The following is a 25,848-nucleotide window of genomic DNA, read 5'->3' as shown; positions in this document are numbered from 1 at the left end:
CCTGGTTTCTGCAGCCGGTCTGCAGTTGGGATAAATTCAGCACAGGAGGAAAAGGCAGCACATCCTCCCCCCATCTCCTCCCATTTTAGGTGAGAGGAGGAGGTGGCATGGGGGATAGAGAAGGATCTGGCGAGCTCACCAGCTGGTGCTGCAGGGCTGAGCCGCGCGAGTGTGCTCTGCGCCCCCACACAGAGGGGCCCAGGCAGGAAGAAGTGCCCCCTCTCTTTTATCCCCTCTCCTTGAAATCAAGACAGTCTCAGGATGGAGGGAGTAGGTACCCCCTGACACGATGTGGTCCAAGGGTCCCCATGGCCAGCAGTCCCCTAACAGAGCTCCATCAACTAGACCGGGCAGATTGCTTCTGGTGGGGGCCAGAAGCAATTTTGGAGAGGAGCACTGCTTCCCATAGACCCAGGAGAAATGCCATCCTGTTGCCCAGGGACAAGAATGAGTACCTGAGTCCCCTCCACCAAGCTGGCCACGTGGATACTGTGGGGTGGGTTAAGGGGGTGGCCTAAGGGTGGGACTGGAGAGATTTCAGTGCTAGTGAAGGGGACGGGAGGACATGCAGTGGCCCTGGCCACTGGAAGGAGGGGTCCCTGAGACTCTTGGATAACAAGGGGCACAGGAAGGTTGAAATGAGTGAGGAACAAAGGATTGGGGACAGGATGGTCAACACATGGCTTCTTATTAGAAAGTGGGATAATTTGGTTGTTACCGTGCCCTGACTGGGTGGGGGATTCGTTTTGAGCAGACCCAGCTTGGCACCTGGAGGCCAGCATTGCCTGGGAGTCATTGGCCACTGGATGGTATAAAAACCTAGGAGGGAGCTAAGGGAGGTGGGCGAGAGCTGCACATGGCTATGCTATTTTGATAAAGACATCTCAAGTTAATGAATGTTACATTGTTTATGTGTATATATATATATGCACATGTATACAACATGTTAAAAAAGTAATCTTCTGGTGGTGGAATGCAGGTTAGTTTTTTTTCTTTATGTTCTGTGATTTCCAGGTTTCTGCTTTGATAATAGCTTACTATTGTAATTAGAGGAGTGTGTCTGTGTTAGTTGCTCAGTCGTGTCCGACTCTTTGCAACCCCATGGACTGTAGCCCACCAGGTTCCTTTGTCCATGGGATTCTCTAGGCAAGAATACTGGAGTGCGTTGCTAATTTTTTCTCCAGGAGAGAAAAAAATTTCTCCTGACCCAGGAATCTAATCCAGGTCTCCTGCATTGCAAGCAGATTCTTTACTGTCTGAGCCACCAAGGAAGCTCCAAGAAGCCCACAAATATTAGTTTGTAAAGAGAAGGAATAAATTTTTATCTTCAAAGGATGTTTTTTAGAATTATATGTATAATTGTGTGTCCATACCTGTCCATCCACCCATTTATCTACCTACCTATGCATCCATCCATCCTTCCATCCGTATATTTGCAAAGAAAGATATCCGGAGTTATGTTGACCAAATGTTTGCGGTGGTTATTTCCGAGTGGTGAGATTTCAAATGCCTTTGCTTGTGTTCTTCATACTTAGCCTGTTGTTTGAAATATTTAATGAGGTACGTTTTTTAAAAGAACATCTCTCTTCTGTTCCTGGGGTGGGCCCCAGCCACCAAGCCCAAGTGAACGTTGGCAGTGGGTAAGGCCAAGCAAGACTCTGATCTCAGGCCCCTGCTCCCTGGTGACACTGAACTGCTGAAGCCCGGGAGGGGCAGGTGTGCAGCTCGGCAGGGAGGGAGCCGAGAGGGAGATTGCAGGTGACACTTGGGCTCTGTTTAAACCCACAGCCAGAGGCATCCTGAGCCTTTGATGGATGTTTTTTGACTGCTGGCCCGGTCTGTAACTGGGGGCTTGCCAGTAACAGCTCCAGGGCGACAGTGACAAGCCCCCAGTCCCTCTGCCCCTCAGCATCTCATTCTCATGCGATGTCTCTCTCCCCAGCTCCCCTGATATGGGCATAGATCCTGTGGAGGGATCTCCAAGGGTCCCTGGGTTTGGAGGTCGCCAAAGTCAAGGATGTGTCTGTTGAATGTTTTTAGCTCCAGCGGGAGAGCCAGGTGGGCGCTCCTTGTATAGGGATTTGCAGAGCGTTTTCTGAATACTGGGGAGCTGAGGAGCCGCAGGCATTTCTCACCTGGGGTGAGAATGAGAATGACAGCCACTCAGGAAAGCAGGCTGGCATTTATTATCTTGTAGAGGTGAATATATATAGACACTGTGACCTGCTCCTAGGTGAATGCTCTGCTTCTGGAAATGTATAAGGATGATCATTGGAGTGTTTTATGCAATATCCCCGAACTGGAAACAACCCACTGTTCATCAACATTTATAGCATCCATGCCTTAAATAAACTGAGCTATGTTTATGCAACGGAAGGTTATACATCTGTAAAGATTAACTGCAACTAGGAGCAGTGACATGGATTTAACTCACAGGCATAAAGTCGAGTGAACAGAGCAAATTCAGGAAGAATATATACAGCATTATCCACTAACGAAAAATTCAAAAACAAGCAAAACTAAACCATCTTTTTAGGGATTGCATATAAAGGTAGTGAACACATGAAAAAAACTCAGAAAAATTATTATAGAAGTTAAAATAGGATTACCCCCATGGGAAGGGAAGAGTCAGCATCGCCAGGGTTTTCCAGGGTGGAGGGGACTCCTGGGGTGCCTAGCAATGTTCTTCTTAACTTAGGTGCTGGGGACAAGGATGTTTGCTTTATAATTATCCATAAACAAATCAGTTACATCTCATGTGCTTCTTTGAATACATATTTCCAACAAAAATACTAGGAAGAAAAAAAAGCAAAAGGTAGCAAAGGGATCTCCTGGCCTCCATGTCTCAAAACAGTCTCTTTTTTTTACCTGGAGGCCTCCTTTATTGCAAGAACCTCAGGCAGCGTCTTTATCCAAGTCTCTGACCAGGGTCAGACATGAGCATGCTCTTGTTTACCAAGTTCTTCTACTAGCTCAGCCTTGGACCAGATCCTGGTGGGGATCAGGGTGGGGAATGTGCTGCTTCTAAGAGGACAAACCATTAGAAATAACAGTGAAAACACCAGACCAAGATATATCAACTTCCAGTGCTGGGGAGGTTCTCAAGAGAAGGAACTCTGTGAAGGCTTGTGTGGTACCTGTCAGTTTCTGCTGGTCCGGAGGGTGGGCTGGGTGGAGGCAGCGGTGGCTGTGGGGAGGGTGGGGAATGGGAGAGGGTGTTGTGATGAAGCAAAGGAGGCCGTGAAAGGTGCAGGCAGCCGTGGAGGGTCCTGAAGGCCAAGGAGCCATGCCTGACTGGATGCCCAGGTCCCCTTGGGTGTGTAGTGGAGGCCAAGTTTTGCTGGATTGACAGGGCAGCTCAGGACAGTTTGGAAAACAGGAAAATGAATTTCCCTCACATCCCCACCTTATTGCTAGTCGAGGTGTGTCAGTCAATCAACAGATCATCAATCTGCTGCCCCCAGGCACATTATAGTCTAAACAACCAGTAGAAGAGAACTGAACTCAGACTAAGAAACTTTCAGAGAAAAATAGATGACTGAATGTGAGAGAATTAAAAAAAGACAATGATGTTCTTTGCCAAATTCCAATAGGAAAAAATTCTCACGTGCCCCAGGAAATAGACCGATCGAAAGTCCATGGGGCTGGAAAGAAAATGATACTTCTTCAGAAAGTTACACATAGAGTTATATATGGTTCACAATTTTATTTTGGGGTATATACCCAAAAGAATTGAAAACAGAGACTCAAACAGATACTTATACACCCATATTCATAGCAGCATCAGTCACAACAGCCAAAATGTGGAAACAGCCCAAGAGCCTATCTAGATGACTGGAAAGATGAAGTGTGGTGTATACTGCAACAGAATATAATTCAGCCTCACAAAACGAATGAGGTACTGATGCATGCTCTAACTTACATGAACCTTGATCATATGATGTTAAGTGAGATAGTGAACCAGTGAAGTTGCTCAGTCGTGTTCGACTCTTTGTGGTCCCATGGACTGTGGCCTACTAACCTCCTCCGTCCATGGAATTTTCCAGGCAAGAGAACTGGAGTGGGTTGCCATTTCCTTCTCCGGGGGATCTTCCCAACCCAGGGATTGAACCCTGGTCTCCTGCATTGCAGGCAGACACAGAAGGACAAACGCTGTACGATTCCACTTATATGTCATTGTTTAATGGGTACAGAGTTCCTGCTTGGCATGGTGGAAATCATTCTGGAAATAGAGTGTGCTGGGGCTACCCTGGTGGCTCAGTGGTAAAGAATCCGCCTGCCAATGCAGGAGACACGGGTTGGATCCCACGTCCAGGAAGATCCCGCATGCCTTGGAGCAGCCAAGCCTGTGCACCACAGCTACTGAGTCTGTGCTCTAGAGCCTGCCAGACCTAGAGCCTATTCTCTGCAACAAGAGGAGTCACTGCAACGAGAAGCCCACACACAGCAACGAGGAACAGAGAAAACCCACACGGCAATGAAGACGCAGCACAGCCACAAACTAAAAAAAAACAGAGCTTGGTGATGCTTGTACAAGCAGTGAATGTTCTTAATGCCACTAAATTATTAGGAGATTAAAAATATATTTAATATTTAGGGATTAAACCCCTTAAATGGTTATGTATATTTTACCATGCACTTGAAAAAAAAAGTCTACAGGGCCTGTTGTGGCTTGAATGCGTCCCCCCAAATTCATATGTTAATATCCTAACCAACCACGTGATGCTGTTAGTAGATGGGACCTTTGGGAGGTAATTAGGTCAAGAGGATGAAACCTTCCTGAATGGGACTCAAGCTCTTACAGGATGGGACAAGAGGACTTGTTTCCTCTCTCTGCTGTGAGCTATGTGAGGGCAGCCATCTGTCCACTCAGAAGCAGGCCCTCACCAGACACCAGATCTTTGCACACCTTGATCTTGGACTCCCAGCCTCCAGAACTGTGAAGGATAAACATGTGCTGTTTGAGGCATGTACCTGTGGTAAATTGTATTAGCAACCCCAACTGACTCAGATAGGCTCAAAAAATTGTTCCTGGGTACTGAGATAGAGACCGAGGCTATGGAATCATTTCTGAATAGCAGGAACAATAGAAAACTAAGTGAACTTTCCTCATTGAAGACTGAAGAAGGAAAAGAAATCACTGTCCTTGGTGGGTTTCTGGAGCCCCTCCTGTCAACATCGGAGACGACCGGAATGACTAATGACCAGGTAGGCTTGACTGTTCCTTGAAAAGTAGCCCCACTGTCTCCCTCGTGCATTCATGCCTAAACAAAGGCCGACCCCACCACGCTTCAAGGAGCTGTCCCTTGGAAAACTACCTTTTAGAATTCTTCTTTTACTGCATAAGCCCACCCTAAGAAAATGAATTGGCAGATGCCACAGGATGTTTATATATACACAATGGAAATTTTGCTTCTCAAACAGCTTGAGCAGAAAACCTCACATCCCCATGGCAACCAGATTCCACTGTGATCATGCATCTCTGCCGGGGTCACCCGTCCATTTGTAAGCCTCAGCTCTTCAGCCCCTCCTGTCAGACACCTGGGGCCCAGATGATACTATGCATTGTGGCAGTTCCGTGCCTCCAGGGTTGCTGCTGAGGGCTTGTTCTAGTCTGTAAGGGGCATTCCTGGAGACCCTGGATCTAATCCAGGGCAGGGGACTGGCTTTTCCTAGAAGCCACTAGGAGGCAGAGGACTCGGGGGCAAGCGGGCGCCCTGTGGAAACACAAGGCCCCTGCTGCCTACTCAGGGTTTGGAGCGCTGGGATGTGGGGTGAAAGAGGAGAGTGAAAAAGTTGGCTTAAAGCTCAGCATTCAGAAAACTAAGATCATGGCATCTGGTCCCATCACTTCATGGGAAATAGATGGGGAAACAGTGGAAACAGTGTCAGACTTTATTTTTTTGGGCTCCAAAATCACTGCAGATGGTGATTACAGCCATGAAATTAAAAGATGCTTACTCCTTGAAAGGAAAGTTATGACCAACCTAGATAGCATATTCAAAAGCAGAGACATTACTTTGCCAACCAAGGTCCATGCTAGTCAAGGCTATGGTTTTTCCAGTGGTCATGTATGGATGTGAGAGTTGGACTGTGAAGAAAGCTGAGTGCCAAAGAATTGATGCTTTTGAACTGTGGTGTTGGAGAAGACTCTTGAGAGTCCCCTGGACTGCAAGGACATCCAACCAGTCCATCCTAAAGGAGATCAGTCCTGGGTGTTCATTGGAAGGAATGATGCTAAAGCTGAAACTCCAGTACTTAGGCCACTTCATGCGAAGAGTTGACTCATTGGAAAAGACTCTGATGCTGGGAGGGATTGGGGGCAGGAGGAGAAGGGGATGACAGAGGATGAGATGGCTGGATGGCATTACCAACTTGGACATGAGTTTGAGTGAACTCCAGGAGTTGGTGACGGACAGGGAGGCCTGGCGTGCTGCGATTCATGGGGTTGCAAAGAGTTGGACCCGACTGAGCAACTGAACTGAACTGAACTGATGTGGGGGTATGCCACAACCAGAAAATCAGCCCCTTGGTAATCATGGGAACTGCAAGTCCCACATTCAGTAAAGGCTTGGATGATAATTAGATACTCAGTGTTTTATTCCCTTGAACAGAAATCATGACCCCTGTATAGGGTCTCCATGTCATCTTCCCTTTGATCTTTCAGAACAAGTACTAATTTCAAATGTAAGTTCTCAGTACCACTTTCAAATAACATTTCATTTATGTTATGAGGCCACCCTCTCCTGCTGCCACTCTCCCCTGATGACACAAGGAAAGCTTTGCAGAGGGTTATGGGAAGAAATGAAAGCCTGCAATTTTGATGTTTCAGGGTCTCCAGCCCCTGAATGGCCAGCATTCCCCTCATGTCTCAGTTTTTATAATCAGCAAGTTCTGTTTTTAGATTCCAGGCCTGAAGTCTCTTTTCCCACAACATTGCAGAAAGCCTGGGTCCCTATGAGAGCTGATTTGGTGTGTTTGCCCTATTGATTATATTTGATTGGGTCAGGCTTCCAGTATAAGGAAGACATACATGGAAAAAAGCAACTGTCCATGTTGGATCTTTCTTCCTTTACTGTTTTCCTTACGGTTCATGGGGTTCTCAAGGCAAGACTGCTGAAGTGGTTTGCCATTCCCTTCTCCAGTGGACAACGTTTTGTCAGAACTCTCTACCATGACTGGTCCATCTTAGGTGGCCCTACACAGCATGGCTCATATTTCATTGAATTAGACAAGGCTGTGGTCCATGTGCTCAGTTTGATCAGTTTTCTATGATTGTGCTTATCATTCTATCTGTTCTCTGAGGGATAAGGATAAGAGGCTTATGGAAGCTTCCTGATGGGAGAGACTGACTGTGGGGGAAACTGGGTCTTGTTCTGATGGGCAGGGCCATCCATGCTTAGTAAATCTTTAATCCAATTTCTGTTGATGGGCAGGGCTGTGTTCCCTCCCTGTTGTTTGACCTGAGACCAAACTATGGTGGAGGTAATGAAGTTAATGGCAGCCTCCTTCAAAAGGTCCCATGCATGCATTGCTACACTCAGCGCCCCCAGCCCTGCAGCAGGCCACCGCCAACCCACGCCTCTGCCAGAGACTCCTGGACACTCACGGGCAAGTCTGGGTCAGTCTCTTGTGGGGTCACGGCTCCTTTGTCCTGGGTCCTGGTGCCCACAAGTTTTTGTTTGTGCCCTCCAAGAGTCTGTTTCCCCAGTCCTGTGTAAGTTCTGGCAGCTCTGTGGTAGGGTTAATGGCAACCTCCTCCAAGAGGGTGTATGCCATACCCAGGTCTGCTGCACTCAGAGGCCCTGCCCCTGCAGCAGGCCACTGCTGACCTGTACCTCCACAGGAGACAAACACTCACAGGCAGGTCTGCCTCAGTCTCTGTGGGGTCTCCTGGTGTGCACAAGGGTTTGATTGAGCCCTCCAAGCATCTCTGGCGGGTATGGGGTTTGATTCTCAATGTGATTTTGCCCCTCCCACTGTCTTGCTGGGGGCTTCTCCTTTGCCCTTGGACATGGGCTGTCTTTTTTTGGCGGGATCCAACATTCTCCTGTCGATGGTTGTTCAGCAACGAGTTTTAATTTTGGAGTTCTCATAGAAGAAGATGAGGGCCCGTCCTTCTACTCGGCCATCTTGATTTGTTCGCATTTTGATTTGTTACAACTACACAGTGGAAGTGACAAACAGATTCAAAGGATGAGATCTGATAGACAGACTGCCTGAAGAACTATGGATGGAGGTTCATGACATTGTACAGGAGCCAGTGATCAAGACCATCCCCAAGAAAAAGAAGTGCAAAAAGGCAAAATGGTTGTCTGAGAAGGCCTTACAAATAGCTGAGAAAAGAAGAGAAGCTAAAAGCAAAGGAGAAAAGGAAAGATATACCCATCTGAATGCAGAGTTCCAAAGAATAGCAAGGAGAAATAAGAAAGCCTTCCTCAGTGATCAGTGCAAAAAAATAGAGGAAAACAAAAGAATGGTAAAGACTAGAGATCATTTCAACAAAATTAGAGATACCAGGGGAACATTTCATGCAAAGGTGGGCTCAATAAAGGACAGAAATGGTATGAACCCAACAGGAACAGAAGATATTAAGAAGAGGAGGCAAGGATACACAGAATAACTGTACAAAAAAGATCTTCATGACCCAGACAACCACAATGGTGTGATCACTCAACTAGAGCCAGACATCCTGGAGTGTGAAGTCAAGTGGACCTTGGGAAGCATCAGTATGAACAAAGCTACTGGAGGTGATGGAATTCCAGTTGAGCTATTTCAAATCCTGGAAGATGATGCTGTGAAAGTGCTTCACTCAATATGCCAGCAAATTTGGAAAACTCAGCAGTGACCATGGGACTGGAAAAGGTCACTATTCATTCCAATCCCAAAGAAAGGCAATGCCAAAGAATGCTCAAACTACTGCACAATTGCACTCATCTCACATGCTAGCATGGAGAAGGCAAAGGCACCCCACTCCAGTACTCTTGCCTGGAAAATCCCATGGACAGAGGAGCCTGGTAGGTGGCAGTCCATGGGGTCACTAAGAGTCAGACACTACTGAACGACTTCACTTTCACTTTTCACTTTCATGCATTGGAGAAGGAAATGGCAACCCACTCCAGTGTTCTTGCCTGGAGAATCCCAGGAACGAGGGAGCCTGCTGGGCTGCCATCTATGGGGTCGCACAGAGTCAGACACGACTGAAGCAACTTAGCAGCAGCAGCAGCAGCAGCACATGCTAGCAAAGTAATCCTCAAAATTCTCCAAGCCAGGCTTCAGCAGTACGTGAACTGTGAACTTCCAGATGTTCAAGCTGGATTTAGAAAAGGCAGAGGAACCAGAGATCAAATTGCCAACATCCGTTGGATCATCAGAAAAGCAAGAGAGTTCCAGAAAAAACATCTACTTCTGCTTTATTGACTATGCCAAAGCCTTTGACTGTGTGGATCACAACAAACTGTGGAAAATTTTTCAAGAGATTGGAATACCAGAACACCTTATCTGCCTCCTGAGAAATCTGTAGGCAGATCAAGAAGCAACAGTTAGAGCTGGATATGGAACAACAGACTGGTTCCAAATCAAATTGGGAAAGAAGTACATCAAGGCTGTATATTGTCACCCTGCTTATTTAACTTATATGCAGAGTACATCATGTGAAATGCCGGGCTGGATGAAGCACAAGCTGGAATCAAGATTTCTGGGAGAAATATCAATAACCTCAGATATGCAGATGATACCGCCCTATGGCAGAAAGCAAAGAAGAACTAAAGAGCCTCTGGATGAAAGTGAAAGAGGGGAGTGAAAAAGTTGGCTTAAAACTCAACATTCAGAAAACTAAGATCATGGCATTTGGTCCCGTCACTTCATGGCAAATAGATGGAGAAACAATAGTTTCTGTTTGAGGAAAACTCCCCCCAAATCACTGCAAGATGGTGACTGCAGCCATGAAATTAAAAGATGCTTGCTCCTTGGAAGAAAAGCTATGACCAACCTAGACAGAATATCAAAAAGCAGAGACATTACTTTGCCGACAAAGGTCCATCTAGTCAAAGCTATGGTTTTTCCAGTAGTCATGTATGATGTGAGAGATGGACCATAAAGAAAGCTGAGCACTGAAGAATTGATGCTTTTGAACTGTGGTGTTGGAGAACACTCTTGAGAGTTCCTTGGAGTGCAAGGAGATCCAACCAGTCTATCCTAAAGGAAATCAGTCCTGAATATTCATTGGAAGGACTGCTGCTAAAGCTGAAACTCCAATACTTTGGTCAGTGAAGAATGGATTCATTGGAAAAGACCCTGATGCTGGACAAGATTGAAGGCAGGAGGAGAAGGGGACGACAGAGGATGAGATGGCTGGATGGCATCACCGACTCGATGGACATGAGTTTGAGTAAACTCCGGGAGTTGGTGATGGACAGGGGAGACTGGCATGCTGCAGTCAATGGGGTTGCAAAGAGTTGGACACGACTGAGTGACTGAACTGAACTGGACTGATTTTCCTTACCTTTGAGCAAGTACAAAGTGGGGGAGGGGCAGCGCTTCCTCACAGGTGGAGTTTTGCTGGGTCTCAGGTGGTTCAGATGGTGAAGTATCCGCCTGCAGTGCTGGAGGTGCAAGTTCAATGCCTGGGTCAGGAAGAACCCTTGGAGAAGAGAATGGCAACCCAGTTCAGTATTCTTACCTGGAGAATTCTATGGACAGAGGAGCCTGGCGGGCTACAGTCCATGGGGTTGCAGAATTGGACATGTCTGAGTGACTAACACACACCGGCTAAAGCTGGGCTGGGCTAGCCCTCTGCTGGGCCTTCCCTGAGGCTTCTCAGCACCCACTCTGGAGGCGGGCACTGGGCAGGTATTCCCTGGGCAATGTTTCTAGTTCTCCATCAGAGTGACCAAACCCTTTGCTTCCCGCCCCCTGCCCCTCACAGAGCTGGAAAAAGAGGAACAGTGGTTCATAGAGTACAGACAAGAAAAAAAAGCCTTTGGTATAATCCATATTCACCTCAGTTGACATGGAGTGGTATGGATTTTGCAGAATGAGAATCTGAAAAGAAATGTATAACTGAATCACTTTGCTGTATTAACATAAACTACTATATATAAAATAGATAACCAATAAGGACCTGCTGTATAGCATGAGGAACTATACTCAGTATTTTTTAATAACCTGTAAGGGAAAAGTATGTGATTTTGCAGAATGAAAAGCTCTGGCTTTCCTCTGTAGATAGACAGCTAGTAAATGGAAGCTAACAGCAAGACAAAGAAGAAAGCATGGAGGGGAGGGGTGGGGAGAGGGAAGAGAGAGAGGACAAGAGGCAGAGAGGGGCCCAGAGTCTCTAGGACCCCAGGCCTGCTGCCCAGCTCAAGCACTTTCCCCTCCCTTCCTCTCTCTTGACATGATAAAGCTTCTTTCCTTTGGCAGCTGTTTTATCTTGCTACACCCAGCCAGAGCTCTAAGGATTCAAGTCTGTCTTCACAGATGTTTCCTTTTAATCACTGTAATTAATATTAATGGTGGTTAATTTTTAATGAGGACATATCATGGAACACACTGGCAGAACTGCTCATTGGTAACTGGAATAACCTTGCTATTGTGAGGCCAGCGTCCTTTTTGGCTTGGCCACTTGTTTCACAGACAATGCATTGGATCCTGGAATTCTCTGATAATGTATTCATTTCTCCTCCTACATATCTGGTGTTTCCAGGGTAGAAATGGTGGGGAAGTGAACTGCCCTGACTGATTTCTCCTCCCACCTCTGAGGAGAAGGCTGAGGGACCAGGTGGGGAGCTCCTTTGATCTTTCAGCAGTGCCACCAGGAACAGGAATTGTTACCTAGTGAGCACTCTCTGACTTCACTTTCACTTTGAGCAGGCTCTGAGGCTCATTATGCACAAAGCATGGTGCAAAGTCAAGTGGCTTTAGAAATCCAGATCCAGGAGGCGTCCTGGTTCCTCCTTCTCTGGCAAAGTAGGTGCTTGCCTTGTTCGCAAGCCTTAGGGCATGGTCCTCTGGAGACAGAGTGCTGGATGTGGGTGATCCCTCCCTCACTAGTCAGGGAGAAACCATTTATGATGTGCAAACCCCTCCCACCCATAGCCAGCCCAGCCCAGAGGCGCTGATGGTGGGTGGGGACTCTCCTAGGTGGGGAAGCCTGGTGTCAGCTCCCTCACCAGTAGCTTTAGGATGTCAGGGTTATATGTTACATGCCTGTGCTGTGTTGGTCGCTCAGTCATGTCCGACTCTTTGCGACCCCATGAACTGTAGCCCCCAAGGCTCCTCTGTCCGTGGGGATTTTCCAGGCAAGAATACGGAGTGGGCTGCTATGCCCTCCTGCAGGGCATCTTCCCGACCCAGGAATCGAGGGTCTTCTGCATTGCAGATGGATTCTTTACCAGTGGAGCTACCAGGAAAGCCAGTTACATGCCTGCTGCTGCTGCTGCTAAGTCACTTCAGTCGTGTCCGACTCTGAGCGACCCCATAGACGGCAGCCCACGAGGCTCCCCGTCCCTGGGATTCTCCAGGAAAAAACACTGGAGTGGGTTGCCATTTCCTTCTCCATTGCAGGAAAGTGAAAAGTGAAAGTGAAGTCGCTGAGTCTTGTCCGACTCTAGTGACCTCGTGGACTGCGGCCCACCAGGCTCCTCCGTCCATGGGATTTTCCAGGCAGGAGTACTGGAGTGGGGGTTACATGCCTAGTATGTCTTAATTTCCCTCCAGTCACTCATGACTACCTAAATCAGTGTTTTGAAAACTGATATTAAGGGGGGAAAATGTTCTTAGAGAAGTTGGTACGTTTGCAGAAAAACAATACTTTCCATGTACAAGTTTCTAGTTTGCTTTGTTTTTTGTTTTTTTTTTTAAATATCTATTTATTTATTTGGCTGTGCCAGGCCTTAACTGCTTCATGTGGGATCTTTTTTAGTTGTGGTATGTGAACTCAGTTGTCACATGTGGGATCTAGTTCCCTGACCAGGCATTGAACCCAAGCCCTCTGCACTGGGAGCAGAGTCTTAGCCACTGGACCACCAGGGAAGTCTCCAGTTTGTTTGTTTGTTTTAAATGCAGAATTTTTCAGACTTATTATGCTAACATTGTAATATTAACATAGGTGTCATTGACGCTTGAACAGGTGACCCTTGAATAAAGCAGAAATTGGGGGCACCAACCCTCTAAACAGTGTAACTCATAGGTGGCTGTATCTGTGGTTCTTCCGTTTTCATGGTTCTGCTTCTGTGAATTCAACCAACTGTGAATCCTGTAGTACATATTTATTGGAAAAAAAATCCACACATAAGTGAGCTGTGCCATCCAGACCCCTGTGGTTCGAGGGTCACCTGTATAGTATTGCCCCAATTTTTTTGATTCTAGAACCCTTTGCTTCCCAGTGTATTATCAGACTGTCTGCTAATAAAGCACAACTAAGGTAGCTGGAACTGAAGGTAGTGAGCAGAACAATACAGTGGCCAAGCAGTGTTGCAGAAGGGGGATGTCAGAGCGGGGCTTTGCAGGGTTTCAGGGGCCTGGGCTCAAGTATTTATGATGTATCTTTCAAGGTGGGGATCTCTAACCCTGAAGGAGGAAATGGCAACCCACTTAAGTATTCTTGCCTGGAAAATCCCATGGACAGAGGAGCCTGGTGGGCTGCAGTCCACGGGGTCACAAAGAGTCAGACAAGACTGAACACATGATGGATGGAATCAAGGTGGGGAAGTAGAGTTGTTTAAGACTGGTGAACATAGCAAGGATCTTGAGAGGTAGGCTGTAGTTTGATAAGCTGTTTGCCCAGGTGAGGGGTCCATTATCTCAGGTTAAGTGATCTGCAGGAATTTCCTCATGGAAATTCAGAGGAGCGTGGTAGGCTACAGTTCATGGGGTCGCGAAGAGTTGGACACAACCGAGTGACTTCGCTTCTGAAGCAAAGTCTTATCTTCCCCTGGAAAGGTCTCTTGAAACAAAGAGCTAAATGATGTTAACAGAAGTGGCCTCAGCTGTTAGGCCTTCTAGCTGCGTGAGGCTGGTGCAGGTGGTGTAGTTGTCAGAATAATTCATATTTCTTACATTTTGTGGAATGTTAGTCTCATTAAATGTGATCTGGGAAATGTGGAATCCTTCCTGAAGTGATTTAACATGCTGCTTCCTGTTAGAACCCATCTTCTTCTGACTTAATATCTAAGTTCAGTTATGCAATGGGATTTTGAATGAAATTTGAATAAGAAAGAGAAGTTTTGAGGACAGAATCAGGAGATGAGACACTGACAAGAAGCACATGTAGCCGACTATATGGACTATACTTTCTTATTTTCTGTATTCTTGATGTTCAGGCATCTGAGGCCTTCTTCCTGGATAGACCGCCCCTCCTAGGGTTAGCTAACTCCTAGAGATTGCAAAATAGTCTGTCGCTAAGAAGTGTCCGACTCTTTTGTGACCCCATGGACTGTAGCCCGCCATGGGTTTTCTTAGGCAAGCATACTGAATGGGTTGCCATTTCCTTCTCCAGGGGATCTTCCCAACCCAGGGATTGAACCCATGCCTGCTGGTCAGCAGGTGGATTCTTTACCACTGAGCCACTATGGAAGCAGGGGGTGGCAGAGGATAAGATGGTTAGATAGCATCACCAACTCAATGGACATAAATCTGAGAAAACTCCAGGAGGTAGCAGAGGACAGAGGAGTGTGCAGCGTTACAGCCTATGGGGTTGCAAAGAGTTGGACATGACTTAGCAACTGAACAGCTACAAAGAGATTGCAAAGGACTCTTATGAGATGTCTGATACACAAACCAACCAATCCAGAGCCCACATCCCCAACTGTCTCCTTCATTAAACTCTCACAGACTAAGCCCACATACCCCTGGCCTTAAGTCACCTCAGAGTGGGGTCCTGGACAATGAGGGGCTACTCCTCTAGCCCAGGACTCATTGAAATTACTGAAACTCTCCAACCTAAACCGACTCAGGGAACCCACCCTGCCTCATCCACTCCTTCCCAATAAAGGCTCTGGGCCATGCTCTGCTTGCTTCCCTTCTGCTCCTGACTGACCCTGGTCCATCCCCACGTTGCCCTGCTCGCCTCCTGTTTCTAGGGGTCGTCATTTCCATGTCTGGGTGTCTTACACCTGATTAAAACAAATCCTGGGCACATTTTAACATACCAATAGGAAATGCAACAGTCTGCACGCCAGGGACACATTGCAGTCACCCAAGGAGCTGTCTGCCCAGCGCTTGTGCACAGAGCTTTCATTTAATTGGCCTGCACAAGGGCCTCAGGTGATAATGTGTAGCCAGGGCTGAGACACACTCAGCCAGTGGTTCTCAAAGTGTGATCCTGGGACCAGCAGCATCAGTATCCCCTGGGGGCTTGTTAGGAATACAGATTTGGGGGCTCCACCCACATCTCCTAATTCAGAACCTCTGGCAGTAAGGTCTTAAGTCTCTGAAGTTTGCAAACCACTGTGCTGGGCTAAAGCAGAGCAGAGTCAGAGAGGCAGGCCACCCGTGGGCCGAGGGCCTGGAGCCCTTACATTTCTGGCCACGTGTTTAATGCCATCTCCTGGTGCTGAGCAACAGCTTCTACTCCTCCTGGAATCTTGGTGCCCTCCATTAATTCTGGTATGTTGTATTTCCATTTTTGTGTGTCTCAAGTTATTTTTTCATGTCTCCTGATTTCCCCTTTGACCCATTGATTGCTCGGTAGCATGTTGTTTAGTCTCCACACATTTGTGAATTTTCTTGTTTTATTCTTACAATTGATTTCTAGTTTTATACCAGGAAAGATGCTTGATATGATTTCAGTTTTCTTAAACATATTGACTTGTGTTGTGGCTTAAGATGATCTATCCTGAAGACTGTCTCATGTGTGCTTGAGAAGAATATGTATTCTTCTACTTTTGGGTGGAATGTTCTACACATGTCTGTTAAATCAGTTTGGCCTAACCTGTCATTTAAGGCCCATGTTTCCTCATTGATTTTGTCTGGAGTCTATCCATGGATGAGTTAAATTCCCCTCCTATTATTGCATTGCTATTCTCCTTTCAGGTCTGTTAATATTTGCTTTATATATTTAGGTGTTCTCAGATTAGGAACATAAATATTTATAAATGTTATAAGCTCTTGTTAGACTGACCTCTTTACTGTTATGTAATGGCTTTCTTTGTCTCTTATTATAGTCTATGTCTTATTTTGTCTGATATAAGTATAGCGATCTCAGCTTTCTTTTGGTTTCTATTTGCATGAAATGTCTTTTTCCATCTCCTCACTTTGAGCCTGTGTGTGTCCTTACTTCTGATATGAGTCACTTGTAGGCAGCATATTGATGGGTCTTGTAGTTTTTATTCATTTGGCTACTTTATGTCTATGATTGGAGAAGTTAGTCCATTTATATTTAAAATGCTGCTGTTGCTAAGTCACTTCAGTCGTGTCCGACTCTGTGTGACCCCATATACGGCAGCCCACCAGGCTGCCCCATCCCTGGGATTCTCCAGGCAAGAACACTGGAGTGGGTTGCCATTTCCTTCTCCAATGCACGAAAGTGAAAAGTGAAAGTGAAGTCGCTTAGTCGTGTCCGACTCTTTGTGACCCCATGGACTGCAGACTACCAGGCTCCTCCGCCCATGGGATTTTCCAGGCAAGAGTACTGGAGTTGGGTGCCAGTGCCTTCTCCGTATATTTAAAGTAATTATTGATAATTGTATACGTATCGCCATTTTGTTATTAGTAATTGTTTTCTGGCTGTTTTGTAGTTCCTGTTCCTTTCTTCTACTCCGGTTCTGTTCTTTTGTGATTTGATGATTTTCTGCAGTGGTATGCTTAGATTCCTTTCTCTTTATCTTTTGTGTATTTACTGCAGGTTTTTGCTCTGTGGTTACCATGAAGCTTACATAAAACAACTTATATTTGTAACAGTCTATTTTAAGATGATAACAAGTTTGAGCGCATTCTAAAGCTCTACATTTTTCCTCCCTCCACCTCCACGTTTTATGCTTTGGATATCACAGTGTTCCTGGAATCCTGGACAGAGCTGGCACTGATGTAGTTGAACTTAACCTTTGTATGCCCATCTCCTCTCTTTATAGTTTGGATACGATTAAAAAAAAAAAACCTGAGCAAGTTATTCCTCAAAATTACAAATTTTCTTTGGTAAGAATAAAAACTGCCTTAGGGTAATGTTCATTGCCACGGAAAGGCATCCAGATAGTAGGCCAGGCCTTGACTTTTGGCACAGACAAGCCCCAGCCTGTGCCCGCATTTTACCCATAGACACATCAGAGGAGACTCACTGCTCTGAGATCCACATAATGAAAACGAAAAGATTTTGATGTTTTCTCGAGTATTCCAGGTTTACAACATTTTACCTCTGAGAGGCCCCTCTTGCTAATTTCCCTCAGTGAGTCATTTTAATCTCTGAACATTGTCTCTTCTGCTTTCGGTATTGCCACAGTGACATGGGCAGTTAAGTACTTATGTTCCAGAACCAGATACGGATCCAGCTTCACATGGTGACGTCACCTGCTACAATCAATCACGACTGCATCAGAACAATAAACCCCCTGACACTTTCAGAGCTCCCCAAACTAGGTCAGCAACATGCTTATACTTCTCGTTGTTTTATGCTATCCTTGGAATAAGCAATAACAGAAAACGTTTACATTGTGAAATATGCTATTACTGACCGTATTAAAATATTCTGTCTTCAGCAGAGATCAAAACCTCACAAATCAGGGGCTTCCTTACACTATGTGTTGATGTTAGCTTAGCTCTGTCTCGCGTTTTGGTTTCAATACCTGAAATATCAATTGACGTGAGATGCCTGTGTGATACACAGGACTAGTGAAAAAATTTTACTTTAAAAGTTATTTAAGGATTTGCTGAGAGGCCGCAATGACTTTGATAAGGTAGAAGAATGTGTGGAAACCAGCAGATGTTTGAATCTGTAATGTTACGAATATAATGTTTATTAATGAAATTGCTAATTGGTCTTAAATAAGATCTGGTGTATTAGTTATAATTTAAGTCCTTGACCATAAAAATCTAGAGAAAGCAACCTGGTTTTTCCCCCCCTTCATTATTATTAGGGAACTGTGCGGGCTGTCACAGTCTGTTTTAGATAAATGGTAAGACTTTGAGCTGTCAGGTTGAGATCATGTCTTTTTCCAGAAAGACCACCAACTATGTGTGGAATTAGCCAAAATGAGCTAAAAGTGCACTCGGCTGCAGTAGACTGATTCCATCACCCCTGAGCCTCATGAGATGTCGGGGGATTAGGGGCCAGTGACTCCACGGCAGAGGATGGTTGACGGGGCCTCTTCGCGCTCTGTTGGCCCTTTCCAGAGAACACACCTCACCACGGGGACAGGCAGCTAGTACTGAGGCCCATAGGAAAGACAGGGAGAGAGAACAGGACTCAGATTTCCCTAAGCCAGGGTGATCTGGTGCATTCCTTGACGACTGGAGCTCATGTTGTTTCCAGGATAGCACAGTGCATGGCCCGTGGGGAGGGGGCAGGCAGGAACCAGGTGTGGAGTAAGTGCAGACGCACCAGGGGATGCAGGTCGGGCTCCGCTTGTTGAGACAGTGCAAGTGGAAACTAGATCGCTAAAAACTGGAGATGCTGACTGAACCCGGACAGTGCTCTACTCCTCAGCCTTCTCTACCCCCACGACACTTGGCAACCAAGGGCCAGAGCTTCCCCGCGTCCAGTGGAGGGGTGATGTGTGGTAATGATGTGTGTAGAGAGCATGGTTACTTTCGTTCATAAGAAGAAAGCCTCTCGTTAACACCAGGAGACAGATGTGAGTGTTATACAGACTTGCCATGGGCTCTCCCGATGGCTAAAACATAGTTGGGAAGAGTTTGGTTACTTCTTTTCCGTTGTGCATTAAATAAAAAACACTTTTGGCTCTGTAAGTGGATTAGGAATAATACCTAATCAGCTTTGGGACCATAAACTCGAAAATATTTTGTTAAAAATGAAGTGTTGGAGCCCTGAAGCTAATTTATTCAGAGGCCTTCTAATTGAGCTCATTAGGTAACCAGAAATATTTTGATATATATCCATTCTTCCACTTAAGGACACATTTTTTCATCTCAATTCAGTGAAGAACTACCTCCTCTGACCGATTGGTATAACTAACTGGCATTTTAAAACTAACAAAAAATGTAGAGAAGGGAAATCTTTCACTTCTCAATAATTTCTTTAAAACTATATATAGAAAATTGAGAAGAACTGGGCTTGATGCTCAGGGCAGAGTATCTGCAGTACTGCCAGATCCGTGGGAGATGGTGGAGAGGTTCACTGGCCTCTCCTCCCACTCCCAATGGGATGGAAATTGAAGCTGCTGCCTCTTTTTATAGACGGTCATGCTTTTAAAAAATCTCCAAGTAGTTTTAGAAAGACATGTATAAAAGACTCTGAATTATTGAATAAGAGCTTCCCTAAGTGACTGAGATTTGTTCTTTCAGTTCAAGAAGTGTCACCCGATGGTACCAGGGTGCTCACAGATGATGTGGCTGTGATTTGTACCTGCACATCTCAGGGGAAGGAACCACACATCCATCTACTTCAGAACATGCTCAGTGCACTGTTCAGAAACCTGGTAAACAGTAACCTTGTCTGCAGACATACTCACAACTTTATCTGAACATCTGCTTCATAGTTACTGTGATCAGGCACTGCTCCTGGTCCAGATCCACCTCTCATTCCAGAAAGTGCCTGCTCTAAAGTCAAGTGTATCTGTTACTTTCAGGGCAAAAAAAGGGTGATTATATTCTAAAAGGCATATTTCTTTACAACTGAAGTCTCCTTTAAAAGGACTTAGTGCAACACGGACTTCAGTCCCTAGGATGTAGCGGCAGCTCAGGTGTGCCTAACGCTGGGACAGCCAGACACGATCAGCTTTCTCCGACAAACGTGTTTCATAAGTCAGAACACCTTAGTGTTCAGTGCCTTGCAGTGACCTCATTTTAGACAGCATCTATGCTATAGAAAACTAGTCTCTGAACTTCATTAATCTAGGGACCCCATGCTGCTTAGTGCAGTGACATTTTTCATGGGTGACTGTGGTTGAGATAGTTGTGAAGGACTGCGTAACTACACTTTGCTGAGCATAAACATTAATAAAACATAGGATCAACTTTCTACTATAGCCTAAGGGTAAAAATGTGGAAAACAACATACTTCTGTCAGTTCCCATTATCATTGAGATAGTCTTAAAAGCATTACGGATTGAAATGGCAAAAATGGAAATGTGTCTTGTATTACTTTTTCAGTTTTTAAAGGAGGACAGAGCTTCAGTTCTGGAAGGGCGCTCATTTGACAGACGAGGAAACAGAATGTGGAAGGTCATTTGCTCAAAGGCACGTGAGTGCCTAGTGACGGCAGCAGGCCTGTTCCTGGGCTTCCCAGTGCTGGGTGGTGTAGACCCCCGCTCCCCATTCAGGCTGCTTACCCGAGACTCCCCTCAGGTAGTGTCAGCTCAACGGCGTCAGCAGCATGCATCGCTGACGAACCAAGTGTTTAGCAAGTCAGGTGTTTTTGTTTTTGTTTTTGTTTTAGCCCTTTTTCTTTTTGTGATGGCTCTAGAATGAACTCCTACCTGCCCTCCCCACTCCCCCAAAAAGTTGAGATAATATTCTAGATTTCTGCCAGAGTATGCAAGAGAAATAAATCCATGAGTGGGTATTCTATTTCTAAGCAGTTTTAAATTACTTTTTTAAGGAGCATTCAATGCAAAACTTTCAACGGTAAACAAGAGAGGTGGCACGGAATACTCAGTATTAAATAAATGGTCAAACACATTTTCCCACATAGGATCAGTCATGAGAAAACAGTAAGCTATCAATATTTTTTATTTCTAAAAGCCAAATTTAATAAATTAATAAATGCATGCCAGATAAAAACACAAAATTACAACTGAAGACCAATAATAATTTAACAAAATGCTCTGTTGTACTTTTTTTTATTGGTAGAGATAATTTACTAAAGTAACAAATCTGAAAACACATTTTGCTTTTGCTGGAAAGAAAGTACTATGTTAGAGAAGAACTAAGAGAAACCAGAAAGGAAGCATTTGAGAAAAGTAGGCATATGTTATAGTCTATGGCAATGCAGCAGCCAGAGGTACTGTTTTCTCCATTTGTGTGCATGTTTATAGAAGCATCAGAAATCAATGACATAGGACCCAAAAGCAAAGTCACGACAGATTTACTCTGCGAAACATGCTGAATTACAACCACAGGCGACCCAGGATGAGGGGCGGTGCAGGCTTGGTGTCTCCTTTGTATGGGGTTCCCTTGCCAAACAGGGGGCTAATCATGCAATAGCTTGAGTTTCTCTGAACATGATAAACACCCAGGATTACTAGAACTGGAAAGCGTGTGTTCACTGTTTTACAAGGACAGCTGAGCGGTGCTATGAAAACAATGGGAGGTTCCTTCATTTTAATCTGGTTATATGCCCAAACTTCTAACCAAGAAATAATTCAGCTATAAGAGCCAATTAAATTACTATAAAACATTCCTTCATCTGTAAAACACTTTTTTCCTTCAAACTAAAAATTTAAAATAAAATGTCTTCATTTTTGATAAGCAGCTCCACCACCAGTCTCTGATATCGTATATCGTTCAGGGCAGCCATGGCGTCTAGCTCTGGAGATCTCATGAGTGTCGGGCCGAAAACAATCCCAAGGTTCTCTGCATTCATCAGATTCTCCTTTTCATGGAGGGTGACTCTGAAAAAATACAAGGGAGGGTGACTTCATGTAGGGCATGGGGGTCTTTGTCGTGCTGGAGCGCTAAAACAAAAACAAGATTCAAAGTGGGTTGTGTCCACTGATCAACCCTTCTGCTGGGTTATTTCTCAACTTCAAAGTACTGACTCTCCTTAGAGTAAATGATAGGAATAATTTAAACTTCTGGTGACCACTGGAGCTGAAGCCAGAGCTGATGTGCTGGCCTGAGTGGGTTCTGTTCTATTTGTGGATTCTCCTGCCACGGCCCAGAGCTGCAGGGAAGGGGCTGGGTCATCTTGATGACCCATCAGGTCTCCCTCCACTTTGGTGAGATCTTGTTTCCTATAGAGAGTTTTTGCAAGCTGAATAGTTTATTGAGTATCTAGGGGGAGAGTGGCAGTGATATTAATAGGAAACGGCTAGGAGTAAGCAACCTCATCAGGGAGTGTTAAGTATTTTTATGATTTTTATTGCTACAGCAAAGGCACAGAGACTATAATTTGAGAGTTACTCCTTTGTTTTAGTGTGGAGTTCTTAACTGCATCCACATATGCAGCAAACTTGAATTTATAAGTGAAGTTATAAGCATATTAAAAGTCTTAACTTAGGGTGCTTCTAAAGATGGAGAGCATGTAGAGTCTCTGAAAGCACCATGAGTTACATATTCACTTTTGGGTAACTTGGACCTAAAGGTGTACAAAGTAGATGTCAAGTTCTGTTTTTTTGTTTACTTCTGATTGGTCTTACATCTGGGAACCCTATGCTGTGCTATGCTATGCTAACTCACTTCAGTCGTGTCTGACTCTGTGCGACCCCACAGACGGCAGCCCACCAGGCTCCCCCGTCCCTGGGATTCTCCAGGCAAGAACACTGGAGTGGGCTGCCATTTCCTTCTCCAATGCATGAAAGTGAAAAGTGAAAGTGAAGTCGCTCAGTCGTGTCCGACTCTTAGCGACCCCATGGACTGCAGCCTAACATGCTCCTCCGTCCATGGGACCCTAAAACTACTAAAATTTGGTCATATAATTTTGGAAACTTTGCTTCAACTGGGAGAGATGGAGGGTGACCGAGCCGGGAAATAAAGCTACCTCACCATCCATCACTTTAAAACATTAAACCAGAAGTAACTGAAATATTTTATTTTCCATTCCTCTCTTTACCCCTTTCTTTACTCCATCACTTTTTACAGCAGGTTTCAGTGTTGGCAACATTAACTCAATAATCTAAAATAGTAAGTCTGAAGTGCCTATTTTGGAGCAAGACATAAGAAAAGTGAGCTTTCTTGCAAGTTGCTTCATTCTTGCTTTATTCTATTAATGCTAGTGTCTTTATATAGCTGCAACCTTTTCCCTTTCCACAAAAATTAATGCATGTCCTTGGCAGAATATTGGTATTTCTAACATGTCTGCAAACATATACTGGAACTGCAAATCCATTTATGAAAGAATCAAGTCTGCATACCATATTATACTACAGAATATTTTTAGCCTTCCTTCTCAATGTGTGATTTCACACCAGGGGACAAGATAGCTATGCATTTATTCATTCTTCAACAGATCACCTGACCTCTCTTTCACCTTTGCTTTCATTTGATTCTTAACATCTGGATGTGGTACAAGTATATTCCAAGTTGGAAACTTGCCTCTTCAGATGCGCCATGAGGTACCGGAGGGTTTCGCAGTGAGCAGGCGGCAGCAGTTTCAGTGCTTCGTGAAGGGTTTCTAATTGCTCATCAGGATCCATAATTTCTGTAACAGCAAGATGAATACCAAGGAGAGAAACTTTAACAGACAACTGGTACAAATGGCTCATTTAATTCTATTATTATGGTGATCTTCTGAAACTGACAAGGTCACTGTTCATGGCCTTGGAAAATAATTTTTAAGGTTCAAGTCTCAGACTTCCACAAGGTTAGTGTCCATGTGGCAAGTCCATTTCCTTGGACTTCTGGGGAGGGTACCCAGTGTTTTCAACTTGAGGGTCCTGGGGTCTGTTAACTATGAAAACTGGATATTGGATGTATAGGATGTAACTTTAAAAAACTCAAGACACATGTATGGAAGGATAAAAACATATATGCAAACGAGGTCATCTTCGAACACTACAGACATACTGAAGCCATGCTGCACTGTTCAAAATATTTTGAAAATCTCCTTTCAGCATCTTCATTTAGATATTTTAGTTCTCTGTTGGCCAAAAAGTCACATTCCTTTCAGGTCACAGAGTGCATTTAATCCATCAGTTACTTCCATATTCAGAAACAATAGATATCTTTGGAATTTTGTGTTCTCAGAAAGAGAACCACAGCACATTCCTGCTTCAACCCAAACATGAGGAAGATGGGGCACCTTTAAATGTTGGGTGTCAGGGCAACTGCCTTGAAATGTTGGCTAGCAGCCTTGAAATGCTGGAAGTCCACATCTAACCAGAATATAACGTTTAAGACACAAGCCCAAGAATCCTTTCTAATTTATAAAACTAATTTAATGGCAATGTACTGGAGTCAGGTAAAAACTAAAATAAGATCAGTGTGAAAAGTTTCTAGGATTGGCAGAGCAGATGTGGTAAATTTTACACTGATTAAAGTTTTTTATTCAAAGAAACTTTAGCCATTTTACAATTTCTGCCCAAAGTTTCCTCAGAGTTCTTGGTTTATTTCTCAGCAATAAAGGATGTGCTGTTTGCCTTTTGCTATAATAAATAACGCACAGCCTTTGAACCTTGGGACGTCAAGGTTCAAAGTGCCAATACGTAACAGCTGTCACACCTCAGATACTGAAATTCAATCATCTAATTTCTAAAACTAAGAAAAGAAAATTCCATTTACTATAGAAAACTACTAGTTTTTACTTGGCTATAGATTTTATGATTGGACTATTTGAAACTACAGTATTCTGGAAATTGAAAAAAAGAGTAACAGTTTCCTTTTAACTTCTACAGCTAATCTTTATAAGGAGAATCCTGAGATAGTATGAAATTAAGGACAGTGTTGGTGGCCCAGCAAACAAGCAAAATTCCCTGCTCACAGACAGCTTACTTTCTACTGGAGGCAACAGACGATAAACAATGAACAGCCTATCTTAGACTTTTTACGAGATTAGAATGATTCCTATGGAAAAAATCAGCAGGATAAGAAACACTGGGAGGGCTGAGAGGGTGCAGTATTACATGGGACGGTCAGGATAGGCCTTAATGAGAAAAAGGTCTTGAGTACAGACTTGGAGGGAGCGAGGGAATGAACTCCATGGAGATCTGGGTGAAGATGGTTCCATGCAGAGAGAAGCCTTGCAAAGAAACAGCCGTGCAAAGGGCCTGAGGGGGACAGTGTGCCTGTGATGTTTGAGGAAAAGCGAGGAACCAAGTGTGGCTGCAGGAGCCCAAGCAAGGAGGGGAGAAGGGGGTGAGGTCAGAGAGGTAAGAGGGCGCTTCATCGCGGCATGGGCTGTGGCTGGTTTAAGAGCACAGCATTTACAGAGAGAAATGGGAAGGTTCTACACGAGGGAGGGTCATAATCTGACATACATTTTTCACATCACTCCTCTGGCTGCCATGTAGGGAACAGGCTATGGAAGGGCAAGAGTAAAACCTGAAAGATGGCTCGGGTCATAATTACACACACCCAGGTGAAGAATGTCCAGGTGGTGCAGTGAAGGTGATAAGTTGCCGAATTCTGGGCATATTTTGAGGGCAGAGTCCAGAGGATTTTCTGATGAGGGATGTATGAAAAAGAGAAGAATCAAGAATGGGCTAAAATTTGGGCTTAGGCAACTGGAAGGGTGGAGCCTCAATTAACTGAGATGGGGAAGATCACAGGTGGATGAGGTTTGGGGGGAAGATCAAGAGCTGCTTTTGAGATGTCATCAGATATCCAAGTGAACGTGCTGACTATAGACTGCTCTGGGGTTTAGGGAGAGGGCCAGACCGGAATTATAAATTTGGGAACAAATGGCAAAATGCAATTGAGTATACTGATATTAAATTGACCAAGATTCTTCTCTAGAATTAATTTCCCTTTTTTCCCTAAAGTCTTACTCATGATCAATTTTTCAGAGAATGCAAACCTTTAGCCCCAAGAAAACCACAGCATAATTTAAGAGTAAGACAGATACAGCGGAATGTACGCAGA

At 44.8% G+C, this 25,848-nt stretch overlaps 1 protein-coding gene across 4 annotated transcripts in view; it reads right to left on the bottom strand.

Annotated features, from left to right (window-relative positions):
• Positions 1-20,935: 20,935 nt before the first annotated feature.
• The window catches only part of CHN1 (chimerin 1), a 200,560-nt gene continuing 195,647 nt past the window's right edge, over positions 20,936-25,848 (bottom strand). For all 4 annotated transcript variants that reach the window (XM_061434899.1, XM_061434907.1, XM_061434926.1 and 1 more), the window contains 2 exons: positions 23,365-23,470; positions 20,936-21,722 (listed from right to left, as the gene is read on the bottom strand). In XM_061434899.1, coding sequence (XP_061290883.1) covers positions 21,551-21,722; positions 23,365-23,470 — 278 coding nt within the window. In that variant the 3' untranslated portion in view covers positions 20,936-21,550. The remainder of the gene's footprint in view (positions 21,723-23,364; positions 23,471-25,848) is intronic.

Source organism: Bos javanicus, chromosome 2 (genome assembly GCF_032452875.1).
Source record: "Bos javanicus breed banteng chromosome 2, ARS-OSU_banteng_1.0, whole genome shotgun sequence".
NCBI lineage: Eukaryota > Metazoa > Chordata > Mammalia > Artiodactyla > Bovidae > Bos > Bos javanicus.
Note: the sequence above shows the minus strand (reverse complement) of the source record. Positions and strands in the feature narration are given on the sequence as shown.